Below are 17,891 nucleotides of genomic sequence, written 5' to 3' on the forward strand. Positions count from 1 at the left end.
CGTCGACGAAAAATCTGTTTTCATTTTATTATATTCTGTCGGAAAATTCAACCGTAATTACCGTCAGATGCAATAAATCCGACGGTAAATATTTACCAGTGAGACTTATACCTGCTGATATTTTTTGACGATAAATCCAACGATAAATTCGACAATCAGTGACGGATCCAAAAAATTTTGGTAGTGGGGGCAAAATTTATATAACATGATAATAATTTTTATAATAAATTAATATATATATATATAATTAAACATTAAATTATTTATTAACCACTATATATTTATGTATAAATATATGTATTGTTTAACTTATTTTCAATGTATATTTTATATTTTTTACAGATAATTATTTTTTATGTACATATAGCATGATTATTGTTATGATTACATTTTGTTATTGTAAAATATGATTAGCCTTCAAAATATCTAATATACAAATTAAAACACTAAAATAGTAATTTAAATAATAATATATAATTTAAAATTCTATTCTTTTAGGTTTTATATTTTTTAAAAATTAAGTAATTTTTCTCTTAACACTACTATCAAAATTTCTCTCTTTCCATATATATTACTAAATAATCATTTAAAAATTCAATTTCCAACATAATTAGAAGCCGACTCTTATTGATATTCACAGTTAAAAAAGTTCTTTCAATTAATATAGTTACTACGCAAAAATTAAAGCTAATTTGAAAAGAAGATATATAATATTCTTTTAAGTTGATTTTTAAAAAAGAACACTAATTTCGTTTAAATATGAGAATTGATCATTCTAACGAATATCTAATATAAAATTTCAAATTGACGATTAAGTACCAAATGTTGAGTAAAAAATTATTGTGGGGTCAAATTTAATAATCTAATGGGGACAAATAATATTATTAGCATATACTACTCAAAAAAATTCCAAATCGTTGTGGAGGCGCTTGCCCCCACACCACTGCACTTGCACTACAAGAAACGTTGTTAAAATCAACGGCCAAATCAACGGCTAAGCCGTCGATAATATTGAAATTCGAAGGCAAAATAGACGGCGCAGTTGATCGCTATAAAGCTTGTTGATTTTTTTAAATGCTAATAAAATCGACGGCTTTCATAGCCATCGATAATAATTTAATAAAATCGATGTTTGTTACATCTGTAATATGGGTGTGAGAATTTTACATTCTTAATAAAATCGACAATATTGCCGTTGATATTATTATTTAAAATCGACGTTTTCTTTGTCGATAATTGATTCAATAAAATCGACAACATTTGTGTCGATATTTAACTCAATAAAATCAACAACACTTTTGTCTATAATATGTTTAATAAAATCGACGACAACGTCGTCAATATGTGATTGAATAAAATCGACACAGTTGCCGTCGAATTAATTATTTAGATTTGTCTATTTTAACTTTTAAAAGCGACAGCTTTACCGTCAATTTTAATAGTTATATGTTTTAATTACTTTTTCTATTTGAAAAATAATAACCAACTAATGCAAATAAACTTTTAAATATAGAAATAAAATTTATATAGAATATTAGATAACAAGACAAAAAATAATATAAATATAAAATAAAATTTATATTAAATATTAGATAATTAGTTTACAAACTTATCAAAATAATAAATAATTCACTAACATAAAGACTCAAGACAAGATAAATAACTAAATTTAGACTTATATTCGTTTAAATTGCAATCCACTAATAATAATACCTAATATTCAAAGTAAAGTAATTAAATAACCTAGTCATACTCGTCTAAATAATCATCCGAGTCGGAGCAGTCAAGGAGGTGACCGGTAGAAAGCCTAAGCCTCCCCTTTCGACGTCGACCTCAGCCACGGCCACAGCTGCGATCTCCGTCTCTACCAACCATATCCTGTACACAATTTATAATATATTCAGATACATATTAAAGAACTCTTCCAAACTAGTAGTATAGCTGTATAGGACCAGTAGATACAGCAATATTATTAAAAAACTTGTCAGCTTTTACTCTATGGCTAATTAGATATGCCCTATGCTGTGTTTCCGAATGATCCATCGCATTTTGAATGAATTATAAATAATATGCATTAGATTTAGTTAGATCTGAGTTGGTTCATTATTATTGCAAGTTTCCAAACACACCTTAATGATTTTTCTAATACAAAATGCTAAGGATAACTATGACACAAATTTGGCAATGTGGCAGAAAATCTTTCCCGGTCCAAAGTGACAAGGGAGGATGGACTCTGAGGTTTATGTTTGGATTATTAATATTTTTCTATGAAGCATTTTATTGATATTTTAATTTCAGGGAGTAAGCTTTTAGTTATTGTACGGTTGGAACTGAAAAGGCCAGTGTTACCATAGTGGCAGTTTCATCCATCTTGTCCCATTGCAAAAATCAATCTTCCCAACTAAGGCAAATCAAAACCCTACTCTATCCCTTGTTAGGGTTTTTTATTTTCTTAGATTTTTTCGAATACCATTTTTATTTTTTGAAAATAATTTATTAAATTTATTTATATATGAGATTATATCATAATGTCCTCCCACAGACAAGAACAATAACAAGCCTGTAGAAAACTTTGAAGCACCATTTTTAACCATTCTTCTGAGCCAAATTGTTTACCATTTAGACTGATTCGGTCAGTTAATATAAACTGATACAACTCCCAGTCAAATGCAAAGTAGTATTAAGCAAGAGTCTCATTTATAATCAAACATTTGTAGCAGCTGATTTTGTGATTTACATGAAGCATTTTTATCAAATATCAATATACTAAAACTTGTAAGATACAAAGATAGAAGAAGGGACCAACCTCTCTTGCTTAATTCATCAAAGCAATAAAATTCTGCTCCTCAAATTCAATGTCATTCGAGATCCGTAGCCTCACCACCCTTTCCAAAATCTCCTCAGTTTTCAGAAGACCAGCACCAACTGCAGCTAGCCAACAACAGAGCAGAACATAAAGAGGATCCCCTGCCTAAATATAAAAAGATAACTAAACAACCCATTACCAATATTCATCAACATAAAATGTAAGAGTAAGACAGAGTTTTGAGCATGAAAACCACTTCCACTAAACTACAGCAAATATATGGAACCTCTGACTCAAAAGTACAGAAAAGCTAGATCACAAAACAAAGTGCACCAAGGCACATTATCATACAACAGTCAACCGGTAAGTGCTTTCTTTCATGAATGTGTTCTGTACTCAATAATGTGGGGAGTTAGAATACATTTACGAAACTAATTTTTATAAAAATATGGCGTATTAGAATGCTTTAATAATTTACAGCAAAAGAAGAATACTTTAGGAAGACCACTTATTTGTTAAATGATCAAACACTCCAAAAGTTCTCCAGAATTTACCCATGCTAAGGTAATTTTATTTCCATCAGCGTGAGAGAAATGAGAATTTTTCGAAAGAGGAACAACACGATGATCATCTTTGTAAAGGTGTCAACCAAAGTCTCAACAATAAGTGCAGAAAAAACTATGAATCAGAAGAATCTGAGAAAAGAAGTGTTGTGATTGTATTGACTCGACTGTTGGTTTATGATCCATCTGACCATCTAATCATCATGTCATCTGACACTTATCTTAAGGTATTTATTAATCGGTCTTACCTATTTTAATATTAATTTTGTGAAGTTTGTAGTCATCCAAATTACTCATCCACTTGGTCTAAAGTCCATCCACATCTAGTCTTGAGAAATGTTTTTTTCTGTTAATAGTGGATACCTCCCTCACCCCTAATAAAGATGTTCATGTGGAATATGATACATGACGCAAAAATAAAATCCCACTGATGACAAAGATAAGAGAAAATAAAGGTGAATGCAGAAAATAAGTTTGAGCTTAATATACAAAAAAAAATTATAATACAGAAAGTTCAAGCCAAGCTTTCCTGAAGGTAGATAAGCAAATATAGAGGTTCCATATAATGGCACCATTAAATTGAAGGTATCTCATTTTTAGGGGGCAAATAGAAAAAGAAAAAGAAAAACAAATAAATCAAAGAAAGTTGGGAAGTAAAAAGGAAGAACGAAAGAGAGTTATAGCATAAGTGTAGCTGCGATATTGCCATTAACGTATTTGTAGTGTGTTTCTTTTATGGTAGAGTTCAAATTGCATCATTTATTCATGTAATTAGTTTGGTTTGTAGGATAAGACTTATCATTGTTACCAATAATTGATTCACTGCACAAGCTAGTTATAATTAAAAATTGAATATGTTATGAAAAAAGACTTGCATGTAATTTTCCGAACCACTCATTGACTCAGAGTGTCTTTAGTATAGATAAGCAAATATAGAGCTTCCATAATAGATAATCTCTTTAGTTTAATTAGATCAATCAAGACTTAACTCATGATATAGTATACCTTAACAAGAGCTATGTTAGCAGGGATGACATGATCAACACCAAGAGTCTTCAAAATCTGCACCTTTTCAGCTCCCCTGAAACCGAGTTATGCAAAACAATAAACATTCAACTCTAAAGGATATCTAGTAAATGGAAATATCAATCAAATGCATAACAATTATATCAGTCATATTCAACCTTGCATTGAAACAAATTAGTACTACCTAGCAACAGCAATAACAATGGCACCACACGCTTTTTCAATTTGAACAGCTGCAAGCCCTACACCTCCTACTGCACCCAAAACCACCAACACCTACAATTTCATCAACTTTTCAACCACTCTAAAGAGATATAAACATAACCAACAAATAAATAAATAAAAATTAACTACGTATGACATACCTGACCAGAGGTTAAATTAGCTCTATGCACAAGTGCTACATGAGAAGTGCCAAATGCCACAGCAAGTGCTCCAACAGCAACAAGATCACAACCTTCTGGCACACGGATCTAATTGGAAAAAAACAGAACAGGAGAAGTGAATTAGCATGAAGCAGAAACTGAAAACAAGAGAAAATCAAAGGGGGAAAGGGGGATTCAGGGTTTGGGGGATACCTGAAGAGCAGAGGGGTCATCGGCGTGGAGAGGATCAAGGGGAATTTAGGAATTTCCAAATGAAATTGAAGGGGATACCTGAGGAGCGACAATGGCGGCACGAGCAAACGGAGTGTCAGCAGCGCAACTGTGATGCTGGCAGAGGAGAATGAAGGTTGGTGTTTCTGAATTCTGATACGCTCGAATGCAGAAAAGGATAAAATTGTGTTTCTGAACTTGGAGCGGGAAGTGGGCGCGGGGATGGTGTACTTAGCAAAAAAAATTGACGGTAAGTCTGTCAATTTTAATTTGAAAAAAAAGCGACGCTTTTAGCATCTATTTTATACATTAAATTCACATCGTTTATTTGATTTTAGAAAGTAATTCGGACCGTTTAAATTTATCGACGAATATTTTAAATATTAAAATAGACGTTATGTCCATCGCTTTTAAAAACAAAGTATATTCAACTCTCGGTTCGTCGACAATATGACAATAGTAAAGATAGATTTAATGTATCATTAAAAAATCGACGATCAAGCTGTCGATTTTATTATTTTATTTTTAATTATCTTTTTTTTTAATATCGACATCAAGTCGTTGAAAATTATCGACGGAAAAGATAGCCGTCGATTTTTTACGTCAATAAATACACTTTTTTTTTTGTAGTGATGGATCCGTCCCTGTCAACAATACTCAATATTTTTTTAGTAGTACCCATTGTCACTCCTTTCCACGTAGAAATGTTTACAGGTAATTTTTCTGCTTTATTACTTTCAGCCATGTCTGAATAATCAAATCAAGATGCGAAGCAGCTTTTATCTTTATAACATGGGGTTGGTATAATGGAAGTGGTGTAGGATATTGGAGGAGCTAGGAGCTGGGACATGTTAGGACATAATATCGACATATTAACCAAAAAGGACACAAAATGAACCAAAATTTGAAAGAATTGCATTGGTTCAAAGGGTTTGCATGACAACATAATGTCCACACTTGTTCAATGTCAAAATTGGTCTTCCCCTTCTTTTCTTTCTTTTTTTTCTTCCTTTTTTTTCTTTTATATATATATAAAGATTAGGCAAGACATCTTTTCCAACCATCTCCCTATGTACAATTGTACATGACTTAATGGTCATCATCATCTGCCTTTTCTGTCTCTATTGCTTTCTTTTTGGACTCAATCAATTCAATCCAATATATTAACAGCACTTAATTAGATGCTCTTTATTTTTATTTTTATTTTTATTTTTATTTTTGTTTTTAATTTCTAACTGTCAACATTACCTTTCATGTTTCTCAATTTTAATTTGTCTGAGCCTATTTTGTTTGATTTTTCAGTTTGATTTTCATTTTTTGTTGTGGTTTTTAGTTTTTAAATTTTGTAAATAAAATAACACAACAAAATGATATATATCAAGAAATATGGTTTATTTATTTCTACTTTTTCTATTTCCTTCTTCGCAAAACTTTGAAAATGAGAAAATAAAATAGATATATACCAAACAAATCCTATATTTCAAATCGTTTTCAATTTGATTCCAATGTAAAATTACTGAAAGGAGAAGACTAAAGTGTTACTATCCATGTCAAATCTATGAGCATGCCACCAATTAAATCATTTTCAATTAGATCCTAGTACTCTAGTAGTGTCAACTAACTAAAAAAAATGCTAATGTGACATAAACCTTACTATATATGTGTGAATATGTGGATCAAGCTAGTTGAACCAATTTTTTACTTAATAAATTTGTAATATATATAATTAGTACCAAATAATACATCTATAAGTTTAATTTAATGTTACAACATTAAATCACTTTCATTTTAATTGGAATAATTTTTTGTAAAGCCTATCATTAGATTAGAAAGTTATTATGTGTTGCAAATTATATTCTTTATACAATTTTAATTTATATATGCTAATAATCTTTGAACTTTTTTATATATCAAAATTAATAGTAATATAAAACTTTAAAACATACATGAATATGAATTATTAGAAGAATATAGTTTTATTGTTGTTCAATTTTTATGAAAATAATTTGGTACAAATAGTCTTTATGAGATTGTAATTCAACGTTTAGATAGATAAAAATTAACTTTTAAAAAGACAAAAGTATTAGTATAACTTACTTATATTAACATCGATGTCATTTGCCTATTCAGTGACTTATATCCGATTTTTTATATATATCGAATCATAATTTATATCCATTATAAAGAGAATTAGCTGAGTTGTTTGATCTCTCTTCACATATGGCCTTTTTCTTAGTAATACGCACAATTCAACTCATCTCATTAAAAAATATATTAATAATAATTTAATATTTTAAATGATTAATTAATAAATTATATATTAGTAATTAAAAATTAAAAAACTAACCTGCAAGAATGATGCCAATAAGAGTATAATTGAACAGATTTTATTTCTGTACACTTTAAACATGTATTACTTTGACTTTTGAATATGTAAAAAATATATCAAATAATTTTTAATTGATTCAAAATTAGAATAATTTATAAAATACAAACTTTTAATCTAATAGTGAATTTGAAAAAAAATACACAACTAAAAAATTAGTCACAAGCACAAGAATTGCATAGAGTTATACCGGTGCCTTTTGAAAAATATTGAAATTTGTATATATATTTTAAGATTAAGTATGATTTTGGTATTTAGAATAGAGATCGAAAATTTTTTTTATCTCTCAAATTTTTGTATATAATTTGTCTCTAAGGTTTAAAATTAAGTTTTAAAATCATCTTTTTTATTTAAATCTTAAAATTTTAGACCAAATTGTTCATAACAAAAAAATCATAAAATAAGAAAAGGAAAACTCCTGCGAAGGAGGAAGGGAAGAAGAAGAAAGAGGAAGAGAAGAAGAAGAAGAAGAAGTTATCCACGATTCACCTCTACCTCTATTTCTGCTGCCAAAGTTTTAAAATTAAGTTAAACTTTATGGACCATTTTAATTTGTTTACAAAAAAAAGATTGAAAATGAAAAAAAAATTTAACTTATATTTTAGAGACCAAAATCATATTTAACCCTATTTGTTATTACAACATTATTAAATAACTTTTAAATTTTAACCAAAACATATACACTATTTACAATGCAAAACTAAATCCTTCTTTGTTAGTTCCTATAATATAGGTTATGTCTATAAAATTTATTTGATTTCTACCCAACAAATAGAAATTATTGCTAACTGTGATTTTTGGGATGACTTTAGGTAAATCTAAAACCTGAGATAGAAGAGATGTTTTTTTGAATGGAAGTGTAAACACTATGAAAAATTACTAGTATTAATACAAAAAGTTTATTTAAATGCAGGTACAAAAGATAAATTCATTTGGAGTCGCTCCAAGGATGGAAGTTTTTCAGTAAAGTCATTCATTACTTCGGTGGAGTCAAAAGCATGGGACTTTGCTGAAACACATCATACTTTTGATAATATCTAGTGAAAAATAGTACCACCGAGGGTAGAAATGATGGGCTGGTTTCTGATCTTAGGCAAGCTCAACACGATGAAAAGGCTGTCTCAGTTAACATGGTGGGTGCAAATGAGGTAACCTGTGTTTTATGTGGTTTAGATGATGAGGATATAGATCACCTATTCATTCGTTATAACTATGTTTTTCGTTTGGGGGTATAAAGTTATGGTTGTGGGAAAAATTACATGGGTTATGTCAAAGGGGGTGAGAAGTTTCTTTGAATATTGGTGTGAGCAAGAGGAGGTGAGATTGGGGAGAAGAAGGTAGATAAATTGTTGGTTTGCAATTGTGTGGATGATACGAGGATTAGAAATTAATTTATTTTTTTAAAAAAAAGAGGATATATCATGGAAGAATGCTTGAGAATTTATTATATAACAGCTAAAAAATTTAAGAAATACTCAATAAAAAAGAGAAGAAAGAGCAGTAAACTTTTGTTCAAGGTGCTACCAGTAGTCAATGCTTTGGAGGAGTGCATTGAAATATCCATTCAATTCTTGCTAGAGGAGTATAGTGCAGCTCTAGAGTGAGTGGTCTTCAAAACCAATGACGCAGTCTTGGTGAAATGGTGATGAGCGGATATTTTATACGTTTTTTGGCATAGTTTTCATATAATTTTTAATATGTTTTATTTAGTTTTTATTAAGTTTTTACAGGTTTTAGTGTTAAATTCATATTTTTGGATTCTACTTTGAGTTTGTGTGTTTTTGTACCATTTCAGATATTTTCTGGTTGAATTTGAGGAGTTGGAGCAGAAGTCTGATTCAGAGACAGAAAAAGCACTGCAGATGTTGTCCAAATCTGACCTCCTTGCACTCGGAAGAGATTTTCTGGAGCTACAGACATCCAAATGGAGAGTTTTCAATGGCTATGAAAGCTGACTTCTAGAGCTTTCCAGCAATGGATAACAGTCCATACTTTGTTTAATACTAAAATGCTCAAAACTGGCGTCCAACGCCAGCTTCCTGCCCCATTTCTGGCGTCCAACGCCCAAGGAGTAGAGCCCAGCATCCAAACGCCCAGAGAGGACACCTAGCTGGGGTTCCACGCCCAAGAGACCTCATAGCATGTGGATCTCATAAAAGCTCACCCCAAACACTCACCAAGTAGGCCCAAAAAGTGAATTTTAGCACTAAATAGACTATTTTACCCTTACTAGTCATCTGTTTAGTATTTAAGAGATTAAATTTATGTTATTCAGACTTTTACACACCATATTCAAATTTTACTTTGTATTTTACATCAGTATGAGTTTCTAAACCTCCTAGATTGAAGGATTATTATGCTCCCTAGATCAGGTAATTTTTATTTTACTTGAGTCTTTTATTTTGTTTTCTTCTTCAATTTTGGAAAAAATCAAAAACTTTTCAAAAATTTCTTTCTTTTCTTTGTTTAATCTTTGTTTTCTTCCTCCTCAATTTTTTTCGAAAATTTTAAAACCTTTTTCAAAAATATCTTTTTCTTTTCTTTTCTAAATTTTTTAGTCCTTTTTCTAAAAACCATTCAAAATTAATTTTTTGTTTGAAGCTTGTTTCAATTTATAAGTTTCGTGTTTGAGTCATTTATTTTGTTCTTAGTTAAATTTTCGTTTCCTTTGAGTCTTTGTTCTTGTTCTTGTTTGGGTCAATTTTCGAAATTTTGAATCTTCCTTTCAAAAACTTTTCAAAAATAATTTCTCTTGGGTTAAATCTTGTGTCAAATCTTTAAATTTGGTGTTTTCTTTTGTTTTTCTTTGTATTTTTCGAAAATTTCTTTTTGGTTTTCTAAAAAATTTTAAGTTTGGTATTCCTTACATGTTCTTATATTCTTTGAATCTTTGAATTTTGTTCTTTGTGTTCTTGTTAGTCTTCAAAGTGTTCTTGAGTCCTTTTTGTATTTTGATCTTAAAATTTTTAAGTTTGGTGTTCCTTTGTGTTTCCTTCCAAAATTTTCAAAAATAAGGAGTATTAGATCTAAAAATTTTAAGTCTTGTGTCTTTTACTTGTTTTTCTCTTTCATCATTAAATTCAAAAATTTTAAAAATATATATCTTTTCTATTTTTATTTCAACTTAATTTTCGAAAATTAACAAAAAAAAATTCAAATTTCAATTTTCAAAATTTTTATCTTATCATATCTTAGTTGTCAAGTTTTCAAAAATCAATTTTTTTTAAATCATAATAATAATCATATCTTTTTCAAAAAAATCTTATCTTTTTCAAAATCTTATCGCACATTTTTCAAAATTTAAAAATCTTATCTTATCTTTTTCTAATTTCAAACTTTAAAAATCAAATCTTTTTCAAAATCAAATTCCAAAATCTTATATTTTTAAAATATTTTTCAAATCTTTTTAATTTCTTATCTTTTCTAACTTCCAATTTTAAAATCATATATTTTTCAAATCTTTTTTTGTTTCTTTTCTTATCTTTTTAATTTCAAATTTAAATCTTTTCTTATCTTATTTTAAAATTTTAAACTTTTTCTTAATTAATATCTTATCTTCTCTCTCTTCTTTTTTTTAAAACTTCCTAACTAACATTTCTCTTTCTTGATTTTCGAAAACTCTCTCCTTCTTCTCTCTCTTCTTTTTCAAAACTTTCTAACTAACTCTTCTCTCTCAATTTTCAAAAATTACTTCTATTTCTCTTCCCTCTTTTTTGAAAAACAATAATTAAAATTCAATTCTTTTTAAATTAATTAACTTAATTTTCGAAAATAATTAATAAATAAAATAAAAATAAAAATATTTTAATTCTTATTCATCTTTTCTACTTCTCTTTCTTCTTCTTTTCCTATTTCTTCTTCTTCTTCTTCTTCTACCTTCCTTCACTATGAACCCAAGTGGGAATGAAGAGTTCAGAAGAACTCTGGGATCTTATACAAATCCCACTGCTGACTTCTATGGAAGACGTATTAGCATACCTCAAATCAGAGCAAGTAGCTTTGAATTGAACCTTCAACTCATTACCATAGTGCAGCAAACCTGCTAGTTTTTTGGACTTTCACAAGAATAACCTACAGAATTCTTAGCAGATTTCTTAAAAATTGCTAACACTGAACACCATGAGGGAGTAGACCAAGATGTCTACAGATTATTGCTCTTTTCTTTTGTTGTAAAAGATCAAGTAAAGAGGTCGTTGGATAACCAGCCTAGATCTAGTTTGAAACGTTGGACACATTTAGTAGACAAGTTTTTAAATCATTACTTTCTCCCAAGGAAGATGACCTAGTTGAAACTGGACATCCAAGGCTTCAGACAAGGAGATAGTGAATCTCTTTATGATGCTTGGGGAAGGTATAAGAGGATGCTAAAGAAATGTCCTACTGAAATATTTTCAAAATGGGTGCAATTAGACATCTTCTATTATGGACTTTCAGACATGGCTAAAATTTCTTTGGACCACTCTGCTAGTGGTTCCATACACATGAGAAAGACCATTGGAGAGGCTCAAGAGCTTATTGAGACTGTTGCCACTAATCAGCATATGTACTCAGCCGTTGAGACCTCTATAAAAGAAGAAGTTAAGGTAGTATCTACTAAACCTAACCCTCCAGAGCAAGATAGTCCATTGACTCAACAACTACACGCCCTTGCACAGCAAATACTGGGATTACAAGACGCTTTACGAGAAACTTAGGCTTCTAACAGAAATGTAGATGCCCAGTTGAGTCAGACAAGGCAGCAGTTATCTAAGTAGATAACAGATGAATGCTAGGCTATTCAATTGAGAAGTGGAAAAACCTTAAACACCCAACCTCAGCTCAATAAAAACGAAAAGCCCATAGAGGATAACCAGATCTCTGCACAAGATGGCTCTGGGCGTTCAAACGCCCAGAAAGGTATCACTCTTAGCGTTGAACGCCATGAAAGGGCAGAGACTGGGCGTTCAAACGCCTAGAGTGGTATCCCTCCTGGCGTTGAACGCCAGGAAAGGGCAGAGACTGGGCGTCTAAACACCCAGAGAGGTATCCCTCTTGGCATTGAATGCCAGAAAGGGGCAGAGATTAGGCGTTCAAACGCCCAAGGGGACATCAGCATGGGCATTGAACGCCCAAGCAAGGGAGGTCAGCCACTCACTAATAACAACCCTCCTAAGCAAGCTAGTAACCCCCATTCCAGTACATATGGAATTCTGCCTCCATCAACCAAGGTTGATGATTATAAGGCTAAGATGCCATTTCCTCAGAAAATCTGTCAAGAGGAAAGGGATAACCAGTTTGCCTACTTTGTAGAGTATTTCAGAACATTAGAGATAAATATCCTTTTTGCAGAGGCTCTTGAACAGATACCTTCTTATGCTAAGTTCATAAAGGACATCTTAAGTCATAAGAAGGATTGGAGAGAGACACAAACAGTCCTCCTCACTGAAGAGTGTAGTATAGTCATTCAAAACAGCTTACTAGAGAAGCTTAAGGACCCTGGAAGCTTTATGATACCATGCACTCTAGGTGATGCTTGTACAAGGATAGCTCTATGTGACCTTGGGGCAAGCATCAACCTAATACCCACTTTTTAATAAAGAAGCTCTGTTTGATTGAGGAAGTCAAACCAACCCGCATATGCCTTCAACTTGCTGATGGTTCTATTAAGATACCATCAGGAGTAATTGAAGACATGATTGTCAAGGTGGGACCCTTTGCTTTTCCCACTGACTTTATGGTGTTGGACATGGAAGGGCACAAGAGTGCATCCCGTATCCTAAGGAGACCCTTCCTAGTTATAGGACGGACCTTTATTGATGTTGAAAAAGAGGAAGTGACCCTGAGAGTCAATGAGGAAAAGTTTGTACTGAATGCTATCAAGGCTATGCAGCATCCAGACATTCTTGAGGAATGTATGAGCATTGACCTCATTGATTCCCTGGTGGAAGAGGTCAACATGGCCGAAAGTTTCAAGGAAAGGTTTGATGATATCCTTGATGATATCCAACCTGATTCAGAGGAATCTCTAGAAACCTCTAAGGAAAAGGAGAAGCCTCCAAAGCTTGAGCTTAAGCCATTACTTTCCTCCCTAAAATATGTATTTCTGGGAAAGGGAAATACCTATCATGTGATCATAAGCTCTGCATTAGAGCCACAGAAAGAAGAAGCACTAAGTCAAGTGCTTAAAACATAAAGCACCGCCCTTGGGTGGACTACAAGTGACCTTAAGGGCATTATCCCAGCCCGATGCATGCATAAAATCCTGTTAGAGGATAATACCAAACCAGTGGTACAACCACATAGGCGATTGAATCCAGCCATGAAGGAAGTAGTGCAGAAGAAAGTCACTAAGCTCTGGGAGGTTGGGATCATTTATCCCATTTCTGACAGTCCCTGGGTGAGCCCTGTCCAGGTTGTTCCTATGAAGGGAGGCATGATATTTTATACGCTTTTTGGGGTAATTTCATGTAGATTTTAGTATGTTTTAGTTAGCTTTTAGTATAATTTTATTAGTTTTTAGGCAAAATTCATATTTCTGGACTTTACTATGAGTTTGTGTGTTTTTCTATAATTTCAGGTATTTTCTGGCTGAAATTGAGGGTGCTGAGCAAAAATCTGATTTAGGCTGAAAAGGGACTGCTGATGTTGTTGGATTCTGATCTCCCTGCACTTGGAATGGATTTTTTGGAGCTACAAGAGTTCAATTGGTGCGCTCTTAATTGGGTTGGAAAGTAGACCTCCAGGGCTTTCCAGCAATATATAATACTCCATATTTTGTGCAAAGATAGATGACGTAAACTGGTGTTCAACGCCAGTTCCATGTTGTAGTTTGGCGTTCAGCGCCAGAAACAGGTTGCAAGTTGGAGTTCAACACCAGAAACAGGTTACAACCTGGTGTTCAACTTCAGAAACATCCCAGGCACATGAGAAGCTTAAGTCTCAGCCCAGCACACACCAAGTGGGCCCAATAAGTGGATTTCTGCACTATCCATCTTAGTTTACTCATTTTCTGTAAACCTAGGTTACTAGTTTAGTATTTAAACAACTTTTAGAGATTTATTTTGTATCTCATGACATTTTTAGATCTGAACTTTGTACCTTTTGATGGCATGAGTCTCTACACTCCATTGTTGGGGGTGAGGAGCTCTGCAGCGTCTCAATGAATTAATGCAATTATTTCTGTTTTCCATTCAAACACGCTTGTTCTTATCTAAGATGTTCATTTGTGCTTCACTGTGAAGAAGGTGATGATTCATGACACTCATCACCTTCTTCAATCCATGAACGTGTGCCTGACAACCACCTCCAGTCTACATCAGATTGAATGAGTATCTCTTAGATTCCTTAATCAGAATCTTCGTGGTATAAGCTAGAATTGATGGCAGCATTCATGAGAATTCGGAAAGTCTAAACCTTGTCTGTGGTATTCCGAGTAGGATTCAAGGATTGGATGACTGTGACGAGCTTCAAACTCGTGAGTGTTGGGCATAGTGACAGACGCAAAAGGATCAATGGATCTTATTTCGACATGATCGAGAACCAACAGATGATTAGCCGTGCTGTGACAGAGCATTTGGACCATTTTCACTGAGAGGATGGGAAGTAGCCATTGACAACAGTGACACCCTACATACAGCTTGCCATGAAAGGAGCCTTGCATGTTTGAAAGTGAGGAAGCACTATGTTACAGGAATTCAGAAGACAAAGCATCTCTAAAACTCCAACATATTCTCCACTACTGCGTAACAATTACTACTTTTACACCCTTTTATTTATCTTTTAAAATTGAGGCTAAAGAATCCTATTGGTATCCTGACTAAGATTAATAAGATAACCATAGCTTGCTTCAAGCCAATAATCTCCGTTGGATTCGACCCTTACTCACGTAAGGTATTACTTGGACGACCCAGTGCACTTGCTGGTTAGTTGTGCGAAGCTGTGAGAAATAGTCCATTAATATTGCCATACACAATTTCATGCACTAGAAGTCCTATCATTTACCAGTGAAACTAGAACACAAGGCCAATTGGGCCACTAGATTCCTAAACCTCGATGCTAAGGCAGTAGGAGAAAAACGGCTGCTCCAACTAAATGAGTTAGATGAATTCTGCTTAGATGCATTTGAAAATGCAAAGATCTATAAGGAAAAGGCAAAGAGGTGGCATGACAGGAAGATAGCTTCCAGAGTCTTTGAACCAGGAAAGATGGTCCTGCTCTTCAACTCAAGACTCAAATTCTTTCCTGGGAAACTCAAATCCCACTAGAAAGGACCCTATGTGATTACTAGAGTATCCCCTTATAGGCACATAGAACTTCAAGGTAAAGACCCTAACAAAAGGTTCACTGTCAATGGATAGAGGGTCAAATATTACCTTGGAGGAGATATTGAGCCAGGGGGCTCAACACTATTACTAACTTAAGTACAGTGAAGTCCAGCTAAAGACATTAAAGAAGCGCTTGTTGGGAGGTAACCCAATAATCACTCATACTTTATTAATTTCCTGGTTGTTTCCATTTTAATTAGTTTTCTTTTCAATTAGTTTTCATTATCTTTTAAGTTAATTTTGATTTTAGTGATCATGAACAGTGCTTAAACAGAGACAGAATGGTGCAGAACAGCAAACAGAATACCCTAGAGGAGGAAGCTTCTTGGCATTTAACGCCAAAAAGGGAAGGCAATTGGGCGTTTAAATGCCAATGGAGACAACAAGCCTGGCATTAAACGCCAGCCAGGAGGCCCTGGCTGGGCGTTTAACACCCTGAAGAGAGCATCAGCCTGGCATTAAATGCCAACTAGGAGGCCCTGGCTAGGTGTTTAACGCCCAAGAAGGAGCACACACCTGGCGTTAAATGCCAGCCAGGGAGCCCTAGTTGGCCATTTAATGCCCAAGAGGGAGGATTACTTTGTCGTTAAATGCTAGAATGCCAGCATTCTAGGTGTTTAAATGCCAGCATGACAGCATGGAGGTAACTTCAAATTTTCAATCTTCTCTTGATTCAACTCATCTTCTTCCAATCCAATTTCAAAAATTATTTGATTTTTAAATCAATTCTTATTCAAATACTTCAATTTCAATTTAATTTCAAAACTAAAACATTTGTTCAAATTTTTTTCCTTTCAAATCCTTTTCAAAACTTCATATCTTTTACAACTTGTTTTCAAAATCTTTCAAAACCTTTTCTTATCTTGTTCATATCTTTTATTAAGCTTGCAAATCCTTTTCATTCTTCTTATCTTATCTTTAATTCCTTTTCTATCCTCTTTAAATCTTTTTTTATATTTTAAATTTAATGACTTATCTTTTTCTATCTTTTTCAAAAATCTTTATCTTTCCTTCATGATTATTTTCAAAAATCCCTCCCCCAACCTGTGTGTGTGTGTGTGTGTGTGTGTGTGTGTGTGTGTGTGTGTGTGTGTGTGTGTGTGTGTGTGTGTGTGTGTGTGTGTGTGTGTGTGTGTGTGTGTGTGTGTGTGTGTGTGTGTGTGTGTGTGCCTGTCCAGAACTCAATAGATTGAGAATACAAAAGGGGAGCCATGCCAGCTAAAAAGGGCTAACCTCAAGCCTGTTGCTAGAGGATGGCTAGAATTTATTGGGCATTCTATACTCCCCACAAGTAACCACTCTAAAGTCAATATTTCAAGAGCTGTGATGATTCACTGCATCATGATGGAGAATGAGGTGGAAGTCCACCAAATAATCCCCTGTGAGATTTACAAGCTGGCAAATAAAATGTCCACTAAGGCCAAGCTGGCTTATTAAAATCTCATCTTTCGCCTATGCCAAGAGGCTATACTCCCCACAAGTAACCACTCTAAAGTCAATATTTCAAGAGCTGTGATTATTCACTGCATCATGGTGGAGAATGAGGTGGAAGTCCACCAAATAATACCCTGTGACATTTACAAGCTGGCAAATAAGGCCAAGCTGGCTTATTAAAATCTCATCTTTCGCCTATGCCAAGAGGCTAAGGTTCTAATCCAAGTGGACAACTTTATTCCAGTGAAAAAATTAATCACCAAGTAGGTGATGGAGAGCTCCAAGATAGAAGACAATCACCTTAAGAGGAAGGCACCTGAGCCTTCCCAAGAGATCCCTCCAATGGAGTACTGGGACCAGCTGAAGGCATCTGTAATTCACTTACAATGCACGTTAAATCAGCTTAGAGAAGAACAGAAAGATCAGAATAGCATGATTTGCAAACTGATCAAGGATCAGGAGAAGCAAGGGCGTGAGCTGGAGGAGCTAAAGCGCCAGAAGCTCTCCCCTGAAGAGCCCAGTGATGAGGATTGGATTTCTTCCAGTAAAGAAATTCACAAATATAACCGCATTGTATGTATAGTTTCTAAACCAACAGAAAATCTTTTCGTGCAAAAGTTTTGGATGTCACAAGTAACAAACCCAGTAAAATTTATAAACCGAAGTATTCAAACCTCGGGTCATCTTCTCAAGGAATTGTAGGGAGGTGTGTTTTATTATTGGTTATAGAAAACAGTATTTTTGGGTTTTTGAAAGGTTTGAACAAGAGAAATAAAT

At 33.3% G+C, this 17,891-nt stretch overlaps 1 protein-coding gene across 1 annotated transcript; it reads right to left on the reverse strand.

Moving 5' to 3' along the window:
* Nucleotides 1-1,559: 1,559 nt before the first annotated feature.
* On the reverse strand, nucleotides 1,560-5,736 carry LOC112701398 (uncharacterized). The gene is made up of 7 exons (XM_025752158.3): nucleotides 5,670-5,736; nucleotides 5,052-5,221; nucleotides 4,761-4,868; nucleotides 4,580-4,671; nucleotides 4,375-4,450; nucleotides 2,807-2,971; nucleotides 1,560-1,878 (listed from the first exon to the last, which is right to left on the reverse strand). Exons 1-6 carry the CDS (start codon nucleotides 5,734-5,736, stop codon nucleotides 2,816-2,818), a joined length of 669 nt encoding a protein of 222 aa, XP_025607943.1. The 3' UTR covers nucleotides 1,560-1,878; nucleotides 2,807-2,815.
* Nucleotides 5,737-17,891: the final 12,155 nt, after the last annotated feature.

The sequence above is a fragment of the Arachis hypogaea genome, chromosome 7, assembly GCF_003086295.3.
Source record: "Arachis hypogaea cultivar Tifrunner chromosome 7, arahy.Tifrunner.gnm2.J5K5, whole genome shotgun sequence".
Lineage (NCBI taxonomy): Eukaryota > Viridiplantae > Streptophyta > Magnoliopsida > Fabales > Fabaceae > Arachis > Arachis hypogaea.

Excerpts from the sequence above, each read along its gene's own strand:
- LOC112701398 (XM_025752158.3), bottom strand. The coding sequence starts at position 5,736 with ATGGCTGAAAGTAATAAAGCAGAAAAATTACCTGTAAACATTTCTACG. Across the intron at positions 4,672-4,760 it reads CTAATTTAACCTCTGGTCAG|GTGTTGGTGGTTTTGGGTGC; the intron begins GTATGTCATACG and ends ATGAAATTGTAG. Across the intron at positions 4,451-4,579 it reads ATTGTTATTGCTGTTGCTAG|GGGAGCTGAAAAGGTGCAGA; the intron begins GTAGTACTAATT and ends ACTCGGTTTCAG.